Here is a 23,063-nt window from a genome sequence, read left to right as displayed (position 1 = left end):
TGTGAACATCCTCATATGGACTCCTCCTTTTTTATTTATATCTGTTTCTGAGCCTACGCATGTGCCTCTCTTTGTTCTTTACGTGGCTTAATGTGTTTAAATAAATAAATGTGAAATGCACTCTGCCTCTGAGCCTGTGCGTGTGTCCTCGCCATCCTTATTGCTCTTTAAAAGTGACGCCTTGTGTAACTGACATGTATACAGCGGACTAAATCTTGTAACAAACGCCACGCGCGAGCAAACAGCTCTCGCATTGGTCCGATTTTATGCGGCTATAAATAGGCTCTGTTGCGTTTTTTTTTTAAGGTGTGGGGGATTGTGGGTGCGTGAACCCAGTCGGGATGTAGAAGGGGGTGCGTGGCCTAAAAAGTTTGGGAACCGCTGCTCTAGAAGATGATGAAATGATCTTGAGAACAGGTTACAGTGGCAGTATTACTATCTCCACAGGTTGAATATTTCATTATAAAGCGTGAACTCCCAGCTAGCTTAAGTTGGTGCCCCATGAACCCACTCTGGTGAGCTGCTGCCACAGCATCAATCAGTCAGGGAGGGTTTTATAGGAAAATCTCCAGTCTGGCTGCATTTGTATGCTGACAGAGCAACGGAAGACACAAAGAAGATTGACGGACAGATCAATGAGAATGATCAATGGTGTGAAAGGAGGAGATGAATAGAGTGCGATAAAGGGTTGGGAGATGGGAAAAATAATTGGGTTTAGTGGGTGTTCTTATGTACTTCAATCTCCTTTCTCAAGGGCATGGCTTATTCATGTCCCTGTCCTCTGTCCTCGTCTTCTTCAGTCTGAGACCGGTGACGTCAGAGTTGGTAGTAAGGCACTGTGTCAGCTAAGTAGGACACTGTTCCGGCAGCGGCAGATTAACATATCGCTGCCAGCCGGTCCAAACCTTCTAGAAATTACCTCCAACTTTTCATCAGGTGAGACAAATGTGCACTTTCACTCTTGACCTACATTATGCGCCGGAATAAACTTAAACTGCTTGGGGTCCCAAGGCAAAACCCTCCCCTTTTGACAACCCCCAATCAAGCAACCAGTGCTCTTGTATCAGAAGCCAACAGCACCTCAGGTTGTATGCGTGTCAAATTATTTTTGGCATTTTAATAGAATTTATACCATGAAAGAACATTTCACATGTAAAAACAGCAGCTTACTGAGCTTTTCTTCAACCCCCTCCATGTTGTCTTCACGTTCAACAGTCTCCATCAGTATCGGAAGCAGACAACCCAAGCCAATTACAGCTCTCGCCGTTTCAACCTGTACAACAAGTCTTTTCTGGATAATTCTTCTCCCTCCTCTGTACCACATGACCTTGGGCCACCACACCAGGAGCTATTGCCCCAGACACAGCTTCCTCCCTCCAACCCTACTTCATGTTAAGGTGGTCATGTGTTGTTTAGGGTGGGACTTGGCTTCGCTTAGTATGACCAGACCAGACATCTGAGGCAGCAAGGACCGAGGCCACGCCTCCCGGTCCAAACCCAACCTCACCGGGAGTTTAATCAAGAGCTGCTACAAACAGCTGACTGTTGCATTGGCAAACACAAGTAGCTAGCTACTGCTCGATAAAAAAGGGAAACTTATTTAATTGGAAATGCTTTAGCCAATGACAGATTAGCATGAACAACTTAAGTACATTTAGTTAAGATAAGAGCCCCCCCAACATCACTTAACACAGACGGCTACTGGTTAATCCAAATTAAAAAAAATATGGGTTGAAATGAACTCTTTCCGGCAGAAAGCCGTGAAGGTAAACTCCTCCCACGTGCACATCATTTGTAGGGACTGCATTATGTTTGTGTGTAGGCTCATTGATCACGCAAGAGAGGCCTTAGAGGACAGAGGACAGGGTGTCCAGGTCCCAGTGGACTGCCGTGTTAAACTCTTCTTATGCTCCACTCCCGTGGGAAAATGCAAAGAGTACATTTTGCCGATGCATAGTGATTCCTGCAGCGGGGCCTACAAGCAAAATCACACATTGAATGGACTTTACTCTGAGCCAACACATCACAGGAGAGGTGGAGGGAGGCTTCCCACATATTGGTTCCCTCTCTCTCCTCTTTGGGTTCAGCCTAGTGTGGCTCTGGCCAATAAAGGATTCTGATTCTGATGCATGGGGATTTAGTTCCTAGAGTTTCTCAACAGGTTTAAAAAAATAAATCAAAAGAGCCAGCACCATTATGAGTTCACAGTAGAAAAGCAAGGCTGTATAAAACTACAACTCGTACAGAGTCACATGACAGTCTCAGAGGTTCTCATGGGATTCTGGTGAGGCATTGTAAACCACTGTGTTATGCTTTTACTACTGGGTCTAAATGTAGTCATTAGTTATGAAAGATGTCTAACAAACAGCAGGGCAATAAAACGCAACATTCAACCAAACTACTGAAAGTCCAGAGCCGCTGCTATCTTATAATATGTCTGCGTGGCCAAATGGTTGGGGTGAATGGTAGACTCAAAATAGGATAAAACAATACAGTTAATAAATATCTTAAATAGACATAATAAAAAGAATAATAATAATGATCGAATAATCATTATCATAATAAATAAATGAATTAAAATATATTTTCAAGAGGTTTCTGGTTGCTGTGGTCGACCCCGTATTCTCTTCCTGAATGGAGATGTATTCATTAATTAATTAAACAGGAAGCACAGGGTCCTGAACTGGACCACAGCTGGTTCGGTCAATCTGTAGAATGTTGCTGGCACTATTTTTGTGAGCTTGCATTTGTTCCTCGCCCCCCATGGTCCCGTATCAGCATGAGACGTTGTAGGACAGGATGTTCTCCTCAAGACCTAAACATCAACCTACAGGAAGTGACACCAAAATTGAAGTCGGTGTCTAAAATGAAAACGAGCTGCCATCTCTCCAGCTCCCTCAGCTGTAATTGGATGACACATTGGTACATTGGTTGCCCACCTATGATGACAGCGAGTTCTTTAGTCTTGTCAGCGTTTATGAGCAAAGAGCTCTCCATGTGAATAGATTGTTGATATGATTCATGTAGGAGTCACCATGCCATCTGCGTACGTAACAGACTAAAGTCATAGATCTGCACTTCATCTGTTCAAACACAACATAGAGGCGCCCGAGTATTCAACATATTTGCATCAGACACAATTAAAAACAAAGTTCTATGGGTTTGCACAGTTCCACAATGTGAGCTTGTATTTTCAGTTATTAGTCTATATTATCTCACCAGACAATATCAACAAGAGTCTTAAAATCAGCAAAGATATTTTGATATTAAGAATAATAATAATTTTAGCTGATCATTTTAGTAAAACAAGTTATTGATCCAGGTCTGCAGTCAGTCATTTAGTTGGCTGTGGACTTCTGGTATCTTCTTCATTTCTGACCATTCAGTGACCATTTTACTAACAGAAGCGTTTCAAACATTTCCTCTCCTAATCGTGTCCGTGACTCATCTTCTCCTCTCCGCCGCGCTCCAGGCGTTCGGCCAGGCCTACTCCACCCAGCGTAAGGTGGCAGCCGATGGGGAGACCAACGAGGAGACGTTGCTGCAGGAGTCTGCCACCAAGGAGGCCTACTACATGGGCCGGCTCCTGGAGCTCCAGGCGGCACTGAAGCACAGCCGAGCCAGTGCCTGCACTGCCCAGGCTGACAGCGAGCACCTGAGCACGCTGCTGCAGGAGCTGAGGGAGGTATGTACAGCCCTCCATACCACTGGGGCTCCCGAGCTGGGGCTCCTGAGCCGGGGTCCCTGAGCTGGGGCTCAGTGGTAGAGTGGGTCGTCCTCCACTTCCTTACTGACTCCAGTCACTTCCTTACTGACTCCAGTCACTTCCATACTGACTCCAGTCACCATACTGACTCCAGTCACTTCCATACTGACTCCAGTCACTTCCTTACTGACTCCAGTCACTTCCTTACTCACTCCAGTCACTTCCATACTGACTCCAGTCACCATACTGACTCCAGTCACTTCCATACTGACTCCAGTCACTTCCTTACTGACTCCAGTCACTTCCTTACTGACTCCAGTCACTTCCTTACTCACTCCAGTCACTTCCATACTGACTCCAGTCACCATACTGACTCCAGTCACTTCCATACTGACTCCAGTCACTTCCTTACTGACTCCAGTCACTTCCTTACTGACTCCAGTCACTTCCTTACTGACTCCAGTCACTTCCATACTGACTCCAGTCACTTCCTTACTGACTCCAGTCACTTCCATACTCACTCCAGTCACTTCCATACTGACTCCAGTCACCATACTGACTCCAGTCACTTCCATACTGACTCCAGTCACTTCCATGCTGACTCCAGTCACTTCCTTACTGACTCCAGTCACTTCCATACTGACTCCAGTCACTTCCATACTGACTCCAGTCACCATTATGATTCCAGTCACCATACTGACTCCAGTCACTTCCATACTGAATCCAGTCACCATACTGACTCCAGTCACTTCCGTACTGACTCCAGTCACTTCTATACTGACTCCAGTCACCATTCTGACTCCAGTGACTTCCATACTGACTCCAGTCACTTCCTTACTGACTCCAGTCACTTCCATACTGACTCCAGTCACCATACTGACTCCAGTCACCATACTGACTCCAGTCACTTCCATACTGACTCCAGTCACTTCTATACTGACTCCAGTCTCCATACTGACTCCAGTCACCATACTGACTCCAGTCACTTCCATACTGACTCCAGTCACTTCTATACTGACTCCAGTCACCATACTGACTCCAGTCACTTCCATACTGACTCCAGTCACTTCCATACTCACTCCAGTTACTTCCATACTGATTCCAGTCACTTCTATACTGACTCCAGTCACCATACTGACTCCAGTCACTTCCATACTGACTCCAGTCACTTCCATACTCACTCCAGTCACTTCCATACTGATTCCAGTCACTTCTATACTGACTCCAGTCACCATACTGACTCCAGTCACTTCCATACTGATTCCAGTCACTTCTATACTGACTCCAGTCACTTTCATACTGACTCCAGTCACCATACTGACTCCAGTCACTTCTATACTGACTCCAGTCACTTCCATACTGACTCCAGTCACTTCCATACTGACTCCAGTCACTTCCATACTGACTCCAGTCCCTTCCATACTGACTCCAGTCACCATACTCACTCCAGTCACTTCCATACTGACTCCAGTCCCTTCCATAATGACTCCAGTCACTTCCATACTGACTCCAGTCCCTTCCATAATGACTCCAGTCACTTCCATACTGACTCCAATCACCATACTGACTCCAGTCACTTCCATACTGACTCCAGTCCCTTTCTTGGGTTATCTGTGGCATAAACAACCAGCAGCTCCAGCTCTGTTTCCCTGAACTGTCTCAGCAGAGTAACGAGATGTTGGAGTTGCAGCGCAGCCGGATGCGAGAGGAGATCAGGGAGTACAAGTTCCGAGAGTCCCGGCTGCTCCAGGACTACACCGAGCTCGAGGAGGAGAACATCACTCTGCAAAAACTGGTGTCGACACTCAAACAGAATCAGGTACAGAGGATTCACACACACATTGTAAATAGAGACTGAATCAGAAGAAACTAAGCTACTCAACAAAGTCAGAGATTTGTAAGTTCATAATGCGGAAGGATAGTAGTGGCAGGGTAACAAAGGCAAATACCAGAGTGGACTGAACTGTACAATGCAGACATAGCAAGTTTGGGCAAACCGTCTTCTCAGTCAGAGCCAGCCGCTCTTGGAACAGTCTTCCTGTTGAGTTAAGAGAAAGCACTACCTAACCAAAAAACAAAAAACAAACCAAAGATGCAATCACGAGTTATCACACTACCTCATCTCTGGCACCGCCGTTACACATTCTCATTGTTTTTTAAGTATTTATGTTTTTATTGTATTGTATAGTATTGTGCTGTGCAGCGTTTGCTGTTGCATTGTACTGACATTAGGCCACAAGTTGTAATAACCTGCCGAGGGACTACAGACAAAAATGAGCTCTCTGGCTCATTTACACTGAGGTGGAAAATTAAATGTTGATTAATGTGCACTGTCCCTGGTAAATAAATAACAGTATACACATTGTTGTACAGCCTATTGAGCAATGTGTTTGTGTTGCTGTTCTGTTTGTATGGTGCACAAAGCAATTATGGCTGCGGCATGGAAAAAAGAGATCTAATTGCGAATATTTTGGCTGATATTGCAATTATAATTTGTGATATCAGAGAGAGTCATCATTTTTACATCATTATTCTCATTTTCATTGCAAAACAATCAAATGATCGTGGAGATTTTTTTGCAGGGATCTGTAACAAACAAATATGTTTTCTTAAATCTGTAGAATATTAATGTGTAGGCCAGGACAAAATGGTATTTTAACAAATATTGTGCCTCCTGTAATTTGAAAGTTGCAGTATAAAAAGCCCTGTATCACATTCACATTCCTATGTTGGTTTGAAGACATTCTGCTGATCGGCAGTCTGCCAGGAACTGTACAGTAGTGCACCATCAAAGGCAAAGAAAAAGAAGAGATACAAAATCGGCTTTCCAAATGTTTTATGAGGAGGGAAATACATTCAGTGCATTTATTAGGCCTCAAGGATGTAAACACAACTTTGTTTATGTACAAGAAAGATCCACAGGACACCTATGATAGGATCCACATAGTGACTTTACGTTTTTAATACAGATTAGGACCTTCATGTCAGTGATACTGTACTTTAGCGATCCAGTCTCTTGATTTCATCCCATTGATATCTGTTGCTACATCCCTGGTGCAGGTGGAGTATGAAGGTCTGAAGCATGAGATCAAGGTCCTGGAGGAGGAGACGGAGCTCCTCAACAGCCAGTTACATGACGCGCTGCGTTTGAAGGACATCTCAGACGCCCAGCTGGAGGAGGCGCTGGAGTCTCTGAAGAGCGAGCGCGAGCAGAAGAACCAACTGCGCAGGGAGCTGGTCCACCACCTCAGCATGTGTGACGTGGTCTACACCGGCAGTGCCCACCTGACCTTCACCTCCGCTCCGCCCAGTGGCACCGCCACCCCAACCACCCTGCTCTCCCCAAACGCAGAAGAGCCAACGAGGTGGGGGATAGCGTTATACAAATAATGTTGAAATGAAATGTTGTGTTTTCATTGCTAGTGATCACAGGTGAGGGAGTGTTGCTTGAAAATAGCCAAGTCTTCTACGAATGCATTATATCTCAATAATTAGCTTTGCTTTGTTTTGGAGAAATAGTAATTCAATAAAACTATATTTATATTGCCTAATTTCACAATAACGATCTACACGTTATCCAACATACTCTGTTCCCACACATCAGATAAAGAAAAACTCTCCCCCCAAAAAATAGTGAAAAAAGAAAGAAACCTCTGGTAGAGCAACAGAGGAGATTTTCTTTTCCCAGAATGAAGATCATAATAAAATTACAAATTAGTCAATCCAAAAAAATAAATAAATAAAAAATAACTCAAAGATTCCTTACGGTAGTGGTGGATGCCAGAGCGATGCCATCCAGAGAAACCATATCATCAGATTCTTGATTTCAATAAAAATAACTTCAGTCTCGCCTGAGTTCAGCAGCATGAAGTTGCAGGTCATCCAGGTTTTGGTGTCTTTAAGACACGCTTGAAGTTTAGCGACCTGGTGGGTTTCATCTGGCTTGATCGACAGATATAGTTGAGTATCATCGGCATAACAATGAAAGTTTATGGAGTGTTTTCTGATAATATTGCCTAAAGGAAGCATATGTAAGGTGAATAAAATTGGGCCAAGCACAGAACCTTGTGGAACTCCATGACTAACGTTGGTGGTCATCGAGGCCTCATCGTTTACAAATACAAACTGAGATCGATCTGATAAATACGACTTAAACCAGCTTAGTGCTGTACCCTTAATACCAATCGACTGGTCTAGTCTCTGTAATAACATGTCATGGACAATGGAGTCGAATACTGCACTAAGGTCAAACAAGACAAGAACAGAGACAAGTCCTTTATCAGCACTAAGGTCAAACAAGACCAGAACAGAGACAAGTCCTTTATCAGCACTAAGGTCAAACAAGACAAGAACAGAGACAAGTCCTTTATCAGCACTAAGGTCAAACAAGACCAGAACAGAGACAAGTCCTTTATCAGCACTAAGGTCAAACAAGACAAGAACAGAGACAAGTCCTTTATCAGGACTAAGGTCTAACAAGACCAGAACAGAGACAAGTTCCCTATCTGATGCGACTACAACAGGGGTTGGCAACCTGCATGCGGCTCTTTAGCCCGTCTGTTGCGGCTCCCTGAGGCTTTGACATAAAAAAAGACGTTTTTATTTTCTTCTTTTTTTTTGCCCAGTGGAAAATCTTTTAAAGGGAACTTCTTTTATCTTGGCGTTTGAGGTAATATTGGGTCACTGAAAATACAAATAAATGTTTAAATATTTCTTTAACTAAAATGTGCATCACATCCTGTCACGTCGCTGTCAAGCAGCTTCCCCTGCAGGTGCTACTAGTGATTCACAGAGCTCCGCCCTCGCTAAACTATCAACAGAGAAAGGTAGTTTAATTCTGCGTGAACGTATTAGTTAGCTTTCACTGCCAACGATGCTGCTGACCTGTATGCTTGATATGTGGCGAGGAGTTAGCAAACAACAAAACATTTAATGTTGAAAGACTCTTCCAGAACACAGCATACAGCATCTGATGAAAAGTATCAAGCTGCAGAAAGCGATTCCTCAACTGCTGCAGCAAACTGAGCAAAGTAAATATACTTTCAGGAAGTGGATCAAGTCTCCAAACTCCACTCCTGCTGCTGGTTCTGTGTCAGCTCATGAGACACTGAGGCGTCTGCTCGTAAAAACGGATCCGTCCTCCTCCGTTTGCGGTGCTCTAAAAGTCCTTAGTGTGGAGGCTCAGTGTAAACGTAGCAAAAGATATGCGTTTAAAATGTAAACCTCACATGAGGATGACAGGTATTGAACCTGCTACCTTATGGTTACAGGAAGAACACTCTACCACATGAGCCACATTTATAAATAGGACTCAAGGTCTGCTTAGTTGTGTATTTAATGGATCTTAATGTAGCCAACACATTACTTTTTTTTCTCCTCTTCATAAGAGTTTGATAGTTATAAACAGGTAAAATAGCAATACAATGTCAACAATTGTCTTCATTCTTGTTCTATAATTTCATAAATACAACAAACTATAGTTTGTTGTACATATAATATAACTATATATACAACTTCATAAGCTTTGATATCAAATAGCTTTTGCGGCTCTAGACACTTTTTTTTGGTGGAAAAAAGGGCAAAATGGCTCTTTGGATAGAAAAGGTTGCTGACCCCTGGACTAGAATGTCATTAGTAATTGTCACTAGTGTCTCTGTGCTATGATGCTTTCTAAATCCTGACTGAAACTCCTCAAATAAGATATTGTTATGTAGAAAGTCACACAACTGGTTTGCGACTACCTTCTCCAGTATCTTAGAGAGGAAGGGGAGGTTAGAGATAGGTCTGTAGTTAGCCAACACCTCTGAATCTTAAGAAGAGGTTTAATTACAGCTTATTTGAAGGACTGTGCACATGGCCTGTGACTACTGACGGATAGTGAACTTTATCCACCAAGGCAATTTATTTTTGGGGACGTAAAAACAGCCAGGAAACAAACATATCCACAAACAGACTTGTACAAGTGAAGGAGCGGTTTATGATGTTGTAGGGTGGATGTTGCAATTGTTTTTAAATAACAGGACAGTGTATGTTGGGCTGAGTAAAAAAAAACTGCAGTGTGTGTCATCATGATGTCACCAGAGCAACAGGGAGGCTCACTGATGTGTGGCTCAGAGACAGAAATCTGGCTTGAATACACACATTATGTAATGTATACATTCACTGTTGGTTTGAATCTTCACATTTGTTGACAGAATATCTTTAAATATTAAGCTATAACATTTTGTAAATAGGCCGTTCTCGTTGATAATTGTATAATGGTATAAAGGTCCTGTGTGTAAAATGTAGTGTCATCGAGCAGTGAGGTTACAGATTGAAATCCACTGAGCACCTCTCAGCTCTCCACTCCCTTTCCAAGCGTGGCCTTCAGAAAAATGCAAGGTGGTGGAGCCTCTTCTTCAGCTGGTTCATATTACATTTCTGTCAATAATCCTAAATCCTACACATTGGTCTTTTGAGTGTTGGCCTGCGCCCTTGTACTCTGGTTATATCTCTCTAACTTTCGATACTTCACGTGTGGGAAGCAAATTGAATCTCCTGGATTTGAAAGATGTTGTTTCTGCTCTGATCCATCAGGCTTAACGGCCACCAGGTTGGGATTGGATCAGGGCCAACTGCTGGGTCGATGCCCAGAGCTAATGGAGAGTGCCGAGTGGTGACGTCTGATCTCTTCAACGAGATGAACCTGACAGAGATCCAGAAGCTCAAGCAGCAGCTGATAGTGGTGAGTCTGCTCTCTAATCAACTATGTACCAAGTTTTAGTAATGATTCCAAAAATGTCACTGATTAGCGATCCAGTCTCTTGATTTCTTCCCGTTGATATCTGTTGCGACATCCCTGGTTCAGGTGGAGTATGAAGGTCTGAAGCATGAGATCAAGGTCCTGGAGGAGGAGACCGTCAGTCTGGAGCAGCTCTTACAGTCAGGGCCCCTCTGCTACTGACGGCCCTGACTGTAAGAGCCTGGCTCCCTCTAGTCTTGAGCTTGACTTAGAAACAGCCAGCAGGGCCTTGCCTAAAGATCTGAGGCTCTAGCTCACAACCATTCAGTCCGATTACTAATATTTGATTACTTATTCACTTATTCACCACACCTTTTTTTTTTTATTGATTTACTTTTTTGTTGCAATACCCCTTTTGCTGTCCCCACTGTGGGCCTATTGTGCTCCCTTATCCTATAAGAGAGCACAATTAGACCCACAAACTATGCAGTACTTCAAACATGATCTGTAAAATCTTGTAACTTGTAACTACTAGTGAGGCGTCAAGAGCGTGACAACATAAAAGCCTGTATGAGCTTTCTGAGATCCGCACGAGAGATCTGTGTTTAAAGATGCTTGATAAAAGAATGATTGAAGGACTCTGTTAAATCAGAGAGCACTGTCAGGCAGACGGTTAAGACGCCTTACCGAAGGATCAGCTGGACATCTTCACATGCGACTTCCCGGATATCCCAAATGAGGACAAGGCTGTGACTCAGGTCCCTTCACAGAAGAAGGGGAAGAGCCATATCTGTTTGTCTGAGCACTTTATCTTATACTTAATACCCATTGCACTGTTGTCGTTGATTGTTGATCGTTGTTTGTCTCGTCTAACGTCTCATGTCTAATGTATGCACCTTCGCCTAGAAAAAATCCTTGTTTGTGTAAACATTCCTGGCAAATAAACGGTTTCTGATTCTGATTCTGATAATGAGGGATATGTGGCCCTGTGCTCATCTGGCCTCACCACTTCCCCCCAGATCAGATATCAGATGGGCCCTCAATGGGCTGTATTGGCCGCTCCTCCAGAGCGCCCCGGCCCATCTGCTCGAAGCGACCGAGGAAGCGGAGAGGTTGAGGAAACACACCTTCTTGAGCAAAGCCGAACCTCAGTTGAGGCATCACACAGCGAAACGGTCGCTCCAAGGCGAGGCGCCTGAACATGCTCCAGCTCCAGTGTCTTCCCCCAACGAGATACAACAGCTCTTTTTTTATGTGCAGTACGACCTTCAAGAATGATCAACTACCTAGGAGCTAGTGGTGATAGGCCAGCATGACCCGTGTCATGCGTGTCATGCTTTCCCAGCTTCACTGCCAGCACCAGCCGTTTTTAGGCAGCCTTCTGCTGTGGTCGCACACTGTGCAGGCTTAGTGTCTCGTGGAAGTCCGTCCCACAACAGTTTGGAACTGAGTCCCACACTCGTTCACATGTTGTGGGACGGGTTTGGCTAAGTGAAGGTGGATCTGTTCGCCTCTTGAGAGAATGTACAATGCCCACTGTGGCTCTCCGTGAACCCACAAGACCCCCCTCAACTAACGTACCTTTAAAGAGAAGTAGATACCTATTCGGCCCCATCTACAGATACAGTGAATGCTGCAGCCATTTCGTCCTCCCACGAAGGCAAAGGAGTCAGGTTACAGAAACCTGTCGTGCGGTCCCCTTTTGGAGCAGATAGCAGGTTGATAATCCAGCAGTAGACTCCTCTTTAATAAGCCATGGCGTTTGAATAATTTACTGTAAACTATGCTGACATATCCCCAATGCATCAAGCACTCTGTCTCTCCTCAAACTCTCCCAGCCAATGATTTAGTATATCAGATCATGCTCAGATCACCATGAAGCTCTGTGTTCTTAGATATTCTTCCATGTATATGTGCATCCGCTTCGGTTCCTGTAGGTGTAAACCCATCCATTGCTGTCCCTGCTGATAGGATGGGCTGCAGGACGAGCTTATTTATATCTCAGCTGCCACATCACACTATTGACCACTCTGGATGTGTTTCATAGCAGCTGTTCTGTTAAAATGTCAATTCATTCATTTTTGTGTTACAATGTTATTTCTTTCCATGGAATCTGAACGATTGACTTCAATGAGAAACACACTAGGGTTCCATGTATCTTTGTGTTATAATGCATCTCAAAAGATCTGGTTCAGTGTATGTTTCCCGTTTAGGTCTGGTTGTGGAGGTGCTCCGTTTCTAAAGGTGGTGAAGATGTGTTTAACTTTGCCTGAGTGCTGTGCATTCGGGCCTTCACTGTGCCAACACAGGGGTCTCTTTGGATGAAGAATGACACAATACATGTGCTAGTAACTGTCTGATGGTGTTGATGGTAAGACTAGAAAGGCGCTATACAAGTACAGGTCCATTTCCCATTTCCCATTTACTTAAATAATGGATTATGGAATAATAGGAAAATACTTCCCACTGTTTCTACTATTAACCTTCTGGGCCCCAAGTCCCCCCCTAGGGGGGAGAAGCCCTTCTAGAGGCCTTAGTGAGGTCTGTTCAAGTAGTCGTATGAACCCCAAATGAGTTGTAATACTTGTGTTATTTAATATCATTTTTTTCAGAATATTTTCCACTCACTCACTTTTATAACATATTTTGATCATAACTATGAACATCCAGCATGTTATGAGCAAGATTGCCCAAAAATGGCTCCTGGAGCGGTCACCGAGTTTTTCAAACTGTATGGTTCAGGGCCTTAACAGCAGCCCACATACTAATAAGACACATTTTGGGAAAGATTAGGACCTAAAGAATCAGAACAATCTGCAACAGAAGCCACAATGAAACAAAGCATTGGGGTGTTACGAAGGAGTTTCAGTAAAAAAAAAACGGTGTTGTTCGGTTAAAAAAGTAAAAGTTATAACCTTTATGCCAAAACATGGTCAGATTGTGGCATGCTGGGTATCTAACTGTGCATAAACCTCCGCTTAAGACGTGTGACGCGTTCTAAGAAACCTCTGACCATGGAAGCCGGCGCAGTTGAAACAGTCCAGGGGAAGTAGGGAGAAAAACAGTCCGGCCGCATATAGATGTTTTGTGTAGGTTACGGCCGACGCGCGGAAGTGACGGGGAGGTTACGGGGTTTATGTAATTACATAAACGTAACAGTAAGTTAATTTGATTTCTGAGCCGATTGAACTCTTCCCACAAGGTTTTACTGTATTTCAGCAATTTAAATGAAGTTAATCAAAGTTGTGGTTCCGGAGATAATTTAGGTAACGTCACTTGACTTATTCTTCTCTTTTCTTGTCCGACAATGGGCTAAAAAGGTTGTATATGGAAATAATAGTGATTTTAAAGTTATGTACATTATTGGATACCAAAGGAGTTTTCCTCTATACACAGTTATATTGAGAGAGGAGTGTGTGTATCCTTGAGGGATAACACATGACAAACATGCTTCCTTTGAAACCCACCTGCCGCAGTGATCTGTCTTGTTCTGCTCTGTTTCCTGTTTCCTGTCACTAACTACTGATCAGGGGCGTGGCATTCTGTCATCAAGTCTTTCATCACACATCTTCCTATAGCTTTCCCATTCTGGCACGTGGCTCTTTTCTAATATAATGTGTCTTTGCTGGAACAGCCTCAGCTGCTCTCTATATTGACTCAAAGCTGACTCTCACATCAGCTGCAACAAACCTGTAGACTGCTTCATCTCTGAGGTCACAGTGGTCTCCTGCTTTCATCCCTCTTCATGTCCGTCTCACTGACTGTTGTGGGCTCATAAGATAGTGGGAACATCAAGCAGGTTCCATTACTGAGGCAGACCTGATGAGTAGCAGGTTAGGAGGGTCCTAGTTAATCCATGAGCTGCTTCCATTAGCAGAATACAATACATACCAATTACCAGATCTAGATTTCTCCCTTTGATTATTGTGATAGATCAATTGGGGACAATCAGTGCCACTGTTCTGTAATCTGAACCCTGCCTTTGCCAAAACTACCTCAAATTACAGTGAAGCAGCAGAATGTGATTTGGACCCCATTGGTTAAATGGGATGAGGCTGTAAAAAAGGTTTGAAAACTTCTGGTTTTATAGCATATTTGCTGTGGTTCTCCCTAATGGTGTGCTGCCCCCTTCAGGTTGAACGTGAGAAGGTTTCACTGATGACCAGTCTGCAGGAGTCCCAGACGCAGCTCCAACACACCCAGGGGGCCCTGGATGAGCAGCACGAGAAGGCCCTCCGCCTCAGCCAGAGAGTGACCGTCCTCCGCCGCCTGCATCGAAGGGCACACCTCAACCAGGAAGCCCAAGCCAGCGCCTCCTGCCAGCTCAACCCTGAGGCCCTGGTGGAGCTGGACAGATATGAGGAGGAGGCTGAAGGGGAAGGAGGAACTGAGGAGGACAGGAGTGAGACACTGAACAAAAGCCAGGTCTTTTCATACCAGACCCCTGGCCTGGAGATCCTGCAGTGCAAGTACCGTGTAGCGGTGACCGAGGTGGTGGAGCTCAAGGCGGAGGTGAAGGCCCTGCGGGACCGACTGGCTCAGTGTGTCGAGGGAGCCGCCGAGGAGCCGCCGAGGCGGAGCGTCCAGCTCCAGAAGCTGGAGAGGCAGGTGGCCTCGTTGGAGAAGAGCTGCCGGGAGGGACGGGAGAAGGTAAACACCATGTGCGATGTCATGTCGGCTGTATAACGGCTCTGTTTGAATGGAATGACAGGTAGTCGCAGAGGTTAAGGGTTTCCTCTCCTCTTCTCTCAGACTTCGAGCCTGGAGTTGGAGTTGCAGGCAGCTCAGTCAGCAGCCAATGAGAGCCAGGCTGTGTTGAACGCAGCGCAGGACGAGTTGGTGACGCTCAGCGAGGAGCTGGCCCAGCTCTACCACCACGTCTGTCTGTGCAACAACGAGACGCCCAACCGCGTCATGCTGGACTACTACAGGTCTGGCTGTGGTTTTACTATAGGACACTGTGATTGAGCATTATAAGAGGACCACATGAGCAATGCAGATATTGACCAAAATTATAATTAATAATATTCACAGAAGTCCCGGTTTGGTTCGATACAACATAGTGGTTCAATACAGCAGAAATGTAGAAATGCCAGAGTTTTTAATGCCTAGATTTTAAAGTATTTGGTTATTGGTAATATTCTGGTCTGGTAATAATAATGGTAATACAAGCCTGTTACGCCCTGTGGGTTGACTTGTAGAGCGCAGTGGCTCCACCAACAACATTATATTTCACACAATGTAAGCTGTGTTTTAGTTTACAAATGCAATAGTATTATTCCAACACATTTTTATAATGCGTGCCAAAACGAAGGCCTCATACCGAACGGTCATCGCACACTGGTCCTTTACACGCCGCACAGCCTTAATGCATGCCACCTGGATTTCACTATACATATTGTTAGTGTAGTCTTTGAATCCTTTTGTTCATCCCCTTTATTATTATTAGCATTCATCATGTGGCTATTACTGTCACCTCACACAGCAAGAGGGGCCAGGGTTCGGTTCCCGGTCTGGCGGTCCTTCTGTGTGGAGTTTGGACGTTCTTCCTCTGGGTTCTCCGGCTTCCTCCTACAGTCCAAAGACATGCAGCTCAGATTAACTGGACTCTAGAAGTCCCGTAGTTGTGAATGGTTGTGTGTCTATGAGCTGAGATAGACCCAATGTCAGCTGGGATCGGCTCTAGCGGCCCGTGACCCTGAACAGGATAAGCGGTTTGGATGATGGAATGGAAACATTCATCATACATTCGGAGCTCCTGGCACTCAATCCTGAAATAGTTCTCTAAACCAAGACCATGGTCAATCTTGATTACCAGTCTGTTTTCACATACGTCAGAGATGTGAACCCACAAAATGCATCTTGTCAATGTGAGATCCCATGCCTTAACTCGCCTCTTTTAGAACTGTGTGTTGATAGAGTCTGATTGGGGAAATGTTTTTTATTACGTGCCTTAGATCCTGATTCCTTAAATGGGAGGCTGACCACAAGAACTGGTCAGAATAAGCATTGGTCGTCCAAGATCTAAAGTTTGACAACTGATTTTAGTCTCCTTTCTTAAACTGTACCAACATGTCCTTCAGCTCCTCGTTACCACACAGTCACCATTGTCCAGCTTGCAGAGAACATCGACCATAGAGATTAGCAAGTTTTGGCCCAAACTGTGGCTAAGCCTTCTCTATGAATGCTGTTTCAACTCCACATGAGGACGGGTTCCTCTTCAAAGTGGAGAAGCTTCCTTAGCAGAGTTAGCTGTTATCCTTCCATCCCCTCTTTTGAGTCATCATGCACGTTTTGCTATCCTGACCTTCTTCCATGTGCATGTTTTTGTTTACACTTCTACAAAAGCTGCTATAGGACCTCAAAGAGCCGCTTTGCTTGAGCCGTCTGTGGCAGCAGCCTTTCTGCACTAAAACAATAGTTTTCGTCAACTCTAGTAATCTCAACTTTACCTGGTGTGAGTCTGTGCGTGTGCGTGTGTGTGTGCGTGCATGTGCGTGTGCGTGTGTGTGTGCGTGCGTGTGTGTGTGCGTGTAGTTGGAGGAGCTCAGCCTCGAAAGATTCAAAAGAACAGATTAAAAGCAGCGGTAACGTTGGAGCTTGTTAATACTTCACTCTTCAATAATTTATTCTCATACCCATCTTTTAGGTACCATAAAGACTTGAAACGCTCTCTCTCTCTCTAGCCGGTGTTTAGTTAGTCCTTTCTGGCCTGCTGTAGAAATATGACCACTATGAATGATCAAGTATTCTGATACTTGTCCTCATAAGTTATGATGAAATACTTTTTAATGTGTTATGGTTAATGTTATAAGGCATTATGAATATGTATGAGTGCTTATGACTATAATTACAGAGAGCTTATAAGTATGTTAATAATCCATTATTGACATACATCATAGACAGTACAGTGCTGTTGTTGGTACAGTCTGCTCCCTGGTCTGAGACAAAATGGCCTCCCACAAGAAACATTTGACAGGCACAGTTTATTCCTTCAACTGATGGTCTTTTATCTCAGATGCTAACCATAGCAGGATACCACTGCTTTGTGAATATCTGCGTCAGGTCAATAACACCTCATGTACTTATGTTTTCGTCTAGACAAGGTCGAGGGCTCCGGGGCCTCAGTGCCAGTCTCAAAGCCATGTCTTCTGACAACAGCAAAGTTTTCCTCACACCACGCCTTGCCAGGCGGCTGGCCGCAGTCGCCTCGACCACCGGGACTCCCGGGGCATCGCGGAGCCCCTCGTCGTCTCCGTCCAAGGAGCCTTTATCTGGTGAGGGCCGGGTGGAGGAGAAGAAGGGTGACAAGGTGCCAGCTGAGCAGAGCCTGCCGCCCTGTACGCCTCCAACCCGCTCGCCCAGCATCAGTGCCTCTTCATCATCGTCGTCATCATCATCGCCTGCTCTGGAGCCAGCTGGTGAGCTGCGCAGGGAGCCCATGAATGTCTACAACCTCAACGCCATCATCAGAGAACAGGTAGAACAATCCTTTCTCCTTTCTTGTTCTTCCTTGTATCCTCTGATCGGGTGCTCACCTCCTCCCCCTCTCCTCCCAGGTGAAGCACCTCCAGCGGGCAGTAGACAGGTCTCTGCAGCTGTCTCGACAAAGAGCTGCAGCCAGGGAACTGGCCCCTCTGCTGGACAAGGACAAAGAGAGCTGCCTGGAGGAGATCCTGAAGCTCAAATCCCTGCTCAGTACCAAGAGAGAGCAGATAGCCACCCTCAGACTGGTCCTCAGGGCCAACAAACAGGTGAGACAGGGGCGAGTGGAGCAAAACGACACGATATGCATCATCCATCCACTCAGCAATTTATATATATAGCAACCTATATATATATATATATATATATATATATATATATATATATATATATATATATATATATATATATATCAATCTATATATATACACCTGCTTATCTTTACAGCACTTTGAACCAGTAACAAAAGGGCTGGTTTATTATTACTTACTCCACCACTGCAGTGTAAAATAAATATATCATGGGACCCATTTCCAGTTGATAGCCTCATCCTCATGTTATTTTGGTTCCAGATATATATGAAAGTATCTCAATACAGCTACCAGTGCTGGGTTTAACAGTGCCTTGAAGAAGTATGTTCAGCAGTTTAAAGTGTGTTTACCGGCCTACAGACACACCAGTACTGACTGATAGCTCACTGGCTGTGCCTCAGCGTTCCTCCATTGCTATTAGTTTACAGTACATTGCTGTTTTATATGACAAGGAACGTGTGCATCAGTGACACAATGCAGAGGATACAGCTCACATTGTGTACTGAGCAGCAGCACATGAAACAGAACTCTGATACCGGCATCGGACATGTTTCATGAACCACTTCCTGTCCAGAGTACTACAAACTCACTGGAAGAGTTGCTGTAAACTCAACTGCACTATTCATTCACATTCAAGCAAAGGGACATCTTAGCTTATATAGACTACAGTCTGCATGTGGTTACATGTGATAGTGGGAAGTAGAAACTGAGGTAAGGAAAGTGAAATGAAAAAGGTGTGTGTGTGTGTGTGTGTGTGTGTGTGTGTGTGTGTGTGTGTGTGTGTGTGTGTGTGTGTGTGTGTGTGTGTTCACCCAGACGGCAGAGGGGGCCCTGGCCAACCTGAAGAGTAAGTATGAGGCGGAGAAGTCCATGGTGACGGACACCATGATGAAGCTCAGGAACGAGCTGAAAGCCCTGAAGGAGGATGCTGCCACCTTCTCCTCTCTGCGGGCCATGTTTGCCACCAGGTCAGAGACCGCAACTCAATGTTTCATTTAGATTCACAATGACTGATGACTATATATGATGTGAAACACTTTGCTTGCAGTGATGAAGCCACAAAGCACTTATTCTCAGCTCTACTAAGTTAATAAATTACGCCTTATTTGTTATATAAAGGCTTCTCAGTTATAATCAAAAAAGCACAGAGCAGTTGTTTTTCATTTCAGCTGTTTCATTTCAACAATATGTGTTGAAAGCGACATTTTCTCTCAATCATTCTAATTTTAAGGAATATGTTGGGAAACAAGAATATGAAAATTAAAGTTAGATAAGAAGATCAATATTACTCTTGTGTCTGCACGGTAACTATGAAGCTACAGCCAACCAGTGGCTAGCTTAGGGTTAGCACAGCAGCTAAATAAAATCTCTAAAACTGAACAACACATTAATGAAGAGAAAAGCTATATACAGCAGGAAACAGAGACGTGTCTCTTTGTGGTCTGTAGTTTTGTGCTCATATCCACATTTGAAACTGCTCCTTTTGAGCCTCATCCAACCCGCTGAACCTCTCTCTCCAGGTGTGACGAGTATGTGACCCAGCTGGATGAGATGCAGAGGCAACTGGCTGCGGCCGAAGACGAGAAGAAGACTCTGAACTCCCTCCTTCGGATGGCCATCCAGCAGAAACTGGCTCTCACCCAGCGCCTGGAGGATTTGGCTTTCGATCAAGAGCAGACCCACCGCACCCGCGGGGGCAGGCTGAACCGCATGAAGACCAGCACCCCCAAAGTAAGTCCCCCGGCCTTGGCTTCGGCCTCCAACATAGCCCAAGGCTCCACTTCAGCTTTGGCCCCTGTCAGCCTTCATCTTTCAGGCCTTCCTAGCCCTATGTCAATTCTCCCTGATGACCCCACTGTGGCCCTTAGCCCGTCTGTGGTCAGTGCAGCTCTGGCTCTCACCTCCCCTTCGTCACACATACCTCCTCGCTGTCCGTCATCTGCAGCGGCCCCTTCATTTGATGGCCCGCCGGCTTCTTCTGCCTCAACCCCTCTGAAGCTGGCTCATTCCCAGTGGACCCTAGGGGTGCGGACGTTTGTGGTTGACTCCCACAGTTTCAGTGTCAACGTCTCCCCCGCTGTGCCCCGTAGTTCGGGCCCCTCCAGGCACTTCACCCCAGACTCTCACACCTCTCCCCCACCCACCACCATCACAAGACCGACCCAACCTGGATCTGCCCCCTCCTCTCCCTATTGCTCCCCTATTCTGGGGCTCAGGCGCTCCACATGGAGCCCTTCACCTCGAACTCGGCCCTTGTCCAGCCTGACGCGTTCTTCTGTCCTCTACACTCCCCCATCCCCTTACTCCTCCTCCCGCAGCTATTCCTCTGCCTACTACAGCTCCTCTCCTGCTTTCACCCCTTCTAGCTCCTACCTCACACCTGGCACCTCCTCCTACAACCACTCCACCAATTACACACCCCTCTACCCCAGAAACTACAGTTCGTACCGGCCCCGGCACTGACCCCGTGCTATGGCCCTTTAATGTAAGTCTTTTGAAGGCCTTTCCACCAGACTCCTTATTGACTTTACAACGGCAACCTTTTGTTTGAGTCGGGGCTCACAGAGAGGAGGACAGAGTGGTTTCCTGTGCCTACGCTTTGGCCAATGGGTTCTGAATGTTCAGTGACTTTGCTCAGGGATTTGACAAAAGGAGCACAAGTGGCCCCACCTTCTGAGACTGCTGATTGGTCCACAGGAGGATGTTAATAGAGACTTTTAAATGAACGTTTTTAGCATTTAGGTTCTTCAGGTTGAGACCACACATGCATGAAGTGATTAAAACGCAGAGACATTCAGACATTGACCGGACATTAGGTGCACACTTTCATAGGTTTGAATGAGGGGAATATGTCATTAAATACCGTCCTCTATATTCAATATAATATCCACTCTGAAGTGATTCTGTATACAAACACTGTAAACCACATGTCTTTCAGTGCAAGCATTCTCCTCTGTTGACGAGGTACTGGATGCTGAAGGGTTCAGTAAGGTTCAAACAAATCAGGTTCCGAGTGTTGTCTGAACATGTCTGAAATGAAGTTTATACCGGTTTAAGATGACACTTTCACTCTGATGAGGGGGCATGATGATCTGTCCTGAAGACTCATTGATATCTTTTACACCTATCTGGCAAGTTGCTGCATCCAAGTCGGCATGCTTGTCGGATTGTTTGTAGATGCAGCATCCTGAACCTTTACCCTGGGATGGTGCAGGGAGGGTGTTTGGCCTTCCATCGAGCTTTGTTTGAAGCATACTGATTCCTTTAGTGTTCCAGCTATGATCACACTCACAATCTCTCTTCACACACGCGCTTGTACGATGAGACAGTTGTGGACAGGGACGGTGAGAATTCTTTATTTCTTGTCCAGGGTTGTTGCCATCATGGACTCAACCTGCGGTCCATCTCTAGCACCACCCAGTGGCTGGTTCTTATGTAGCCATGTATCAGCTATGCATGATCACGTTTGGATGCTCTTCTGCTGTAGACTCCCTCCTCCTTCCATATGAACATTTGATCTGATAGAGGGTGCAGAACTTATGAGAAGGAGAGCACGCAAACATGACATATGACTGAATACCATCATGTAGTCATTGAACACGGGCGCATTGTGACTCTCAGAATTATCGTGGAGATAGCTGTGATGATGTGTCTCAACAGTCTGAAGTCTCCTTCTCCTCATTTCTTATTTTAACTTGTTAAAATCTTAGGTTGGTAATCTTGATAAAATAGAAGAGTATACTAGATAAAGAAATGATGCAACCTAAAACCAATGAAGGCATCAAGCAGCAGCTCTGAACATTGATCAAAGTGAGGAAGACTCCAAGTCTTCAACACTGACAGGCCTCCCTCCAAAGTCACTCCTCGAAATGATCATGATAAACAACCAACATGGCTACTGTGAGCAGCTGGAAGACTCTGGGGAGGAACTATGAGAGCACGGGCAGATTATTAGCAGGCAGGACGGTCCATCATTACGTTAGGGCTGAAGGAAATGACTGGACGCATTTATTACAGTCCTGCAACCACAGGTACTGGATTATGTGTTGTTATACCCAAATATTAGATTCATTGCTGTCAGGATGTAATGAAAATTTCAACCAAAATATCAAACATGTAGATAAAAGAATTAAGACGGTTACCAACCCTGCCTTCAACTATATCAGCCATACAAAACAATTCTAACTATTCATTTAAAATAAGGAAACCTGACAATTAGGAGGAAATCCTGAACAAGTCAAATTCCTCCAACACGTCAACCATACATTACAGCTGACTTTCCTCAGAGCAAGATGCAAACCCCCATTAACTACACAGTTGTTGTTTTCTCAAAGGAAATGACAACAGTAATGTATCAATAAATCCCATTCTTATGTAAAAAGGCCCCACGACCCTTGAGCAAATCTTATCCTAATGTTTGGACCTTAAACCAGACTCACTATTACTCTTTATCACTTTTAATTAGAGATAATCGCTACAGATGGACACTGATAGATTTTTCTTAATGAAATTAGTTTCAAGAATATACTGTGGATATTTTTTCTCAAAATTAAATTTTGTCAGAAACCATATGCTGAAAGTAGGGACTCAAGAAGGTGCTACCACATGACTAATCATCTTAGCGTCTTTATATCCACACACTGACAAGGAAGAGGAAGTGATTCCAGACTATTGTAGGCACCATCACGGCTGACTTCAGAGTTATTCTGTTAACGCCATGCAGCCACACAGACTCACGGTGTGTTCAGGTTGTGTTGACTCTTGTTCACGGCACTGCACCAAACTCAGGGAACGAGACACACGCCTCTTCAACCAAAGTGAGTCAACAACCAAACCAGAA

General features: G+C 44.9%; 1 protein-coding gene across 1 annotated transcript in view; it reads left to right on the top strand.

Moving 5' to 3' along the window:
- Positions 1 to 20,686, top strand: part of LOC306752458 (protein bicaudal D homolog 1-like) — a gene marked incomplete at both ends in the record, with an annotated part of 32,950 nt that extends 12,264 nt beyond the window's left edge. Inside the window, 10 exons of the mRNA XM_079236219.1 lie at positions 3,473 to 3,685; positions 5,373 to 5,525; positions 6,767 to 7,071; positions 10,283 to 10,430; positions 14,562 to 15,077; positions 15,180 to 15,358; positions 17,529 to 17,907; positions 17,987 to 18,181; positions 19,040 to 19,191; positions 19,744 to 20,686. Of these exons, the coding sequence (XP_079092345.1) occupies positions 3,473 to 3,685; positions 5,373 to 5,525; positions 6,767 to 7,071; positions 10,283 to 10,430; positions 14,562 to 15,077; positions 15,180 to 15,358; positions 17,529 to 17,907; positions 17,987 to 18,181; positions 19,040 to 19,191; positions 19,744 to 20,686 (3,183 nt within the window). The remainder of the gene's footprint in view (positions 1 to 3,472; positions 3,686 to 5,372; positions 5,526 to 6,766; positions 7,072 to 10,282; positions 10,431 to 14,561; positions 15,078 to 15,179; positions 15,359 to 17,528; positions 17,908 to 17,986; positions 18,182 to 19,039; positions 19,192 to 19,743) is intronic.
- Positions 20,687 to 23,063: the final 2,377 nt, after the last annotated feature.

The sequence above is a fragment of the Taurulus bubalis genome (genome assembly GCF_910589615.1).
Source record: "Taurulus bubalis genome assembly, chromosome: 20".
NCBI lineage: Eukaryota > Metazoa > Chordata > Actinopteri > Perciformes > Cottidae > Taurulus > Taurulus bubalis.
Note: the sequence above shows the minus strand (reverse complement) of the source record. Positions and strands in the feature narration are given on the sequence as shown.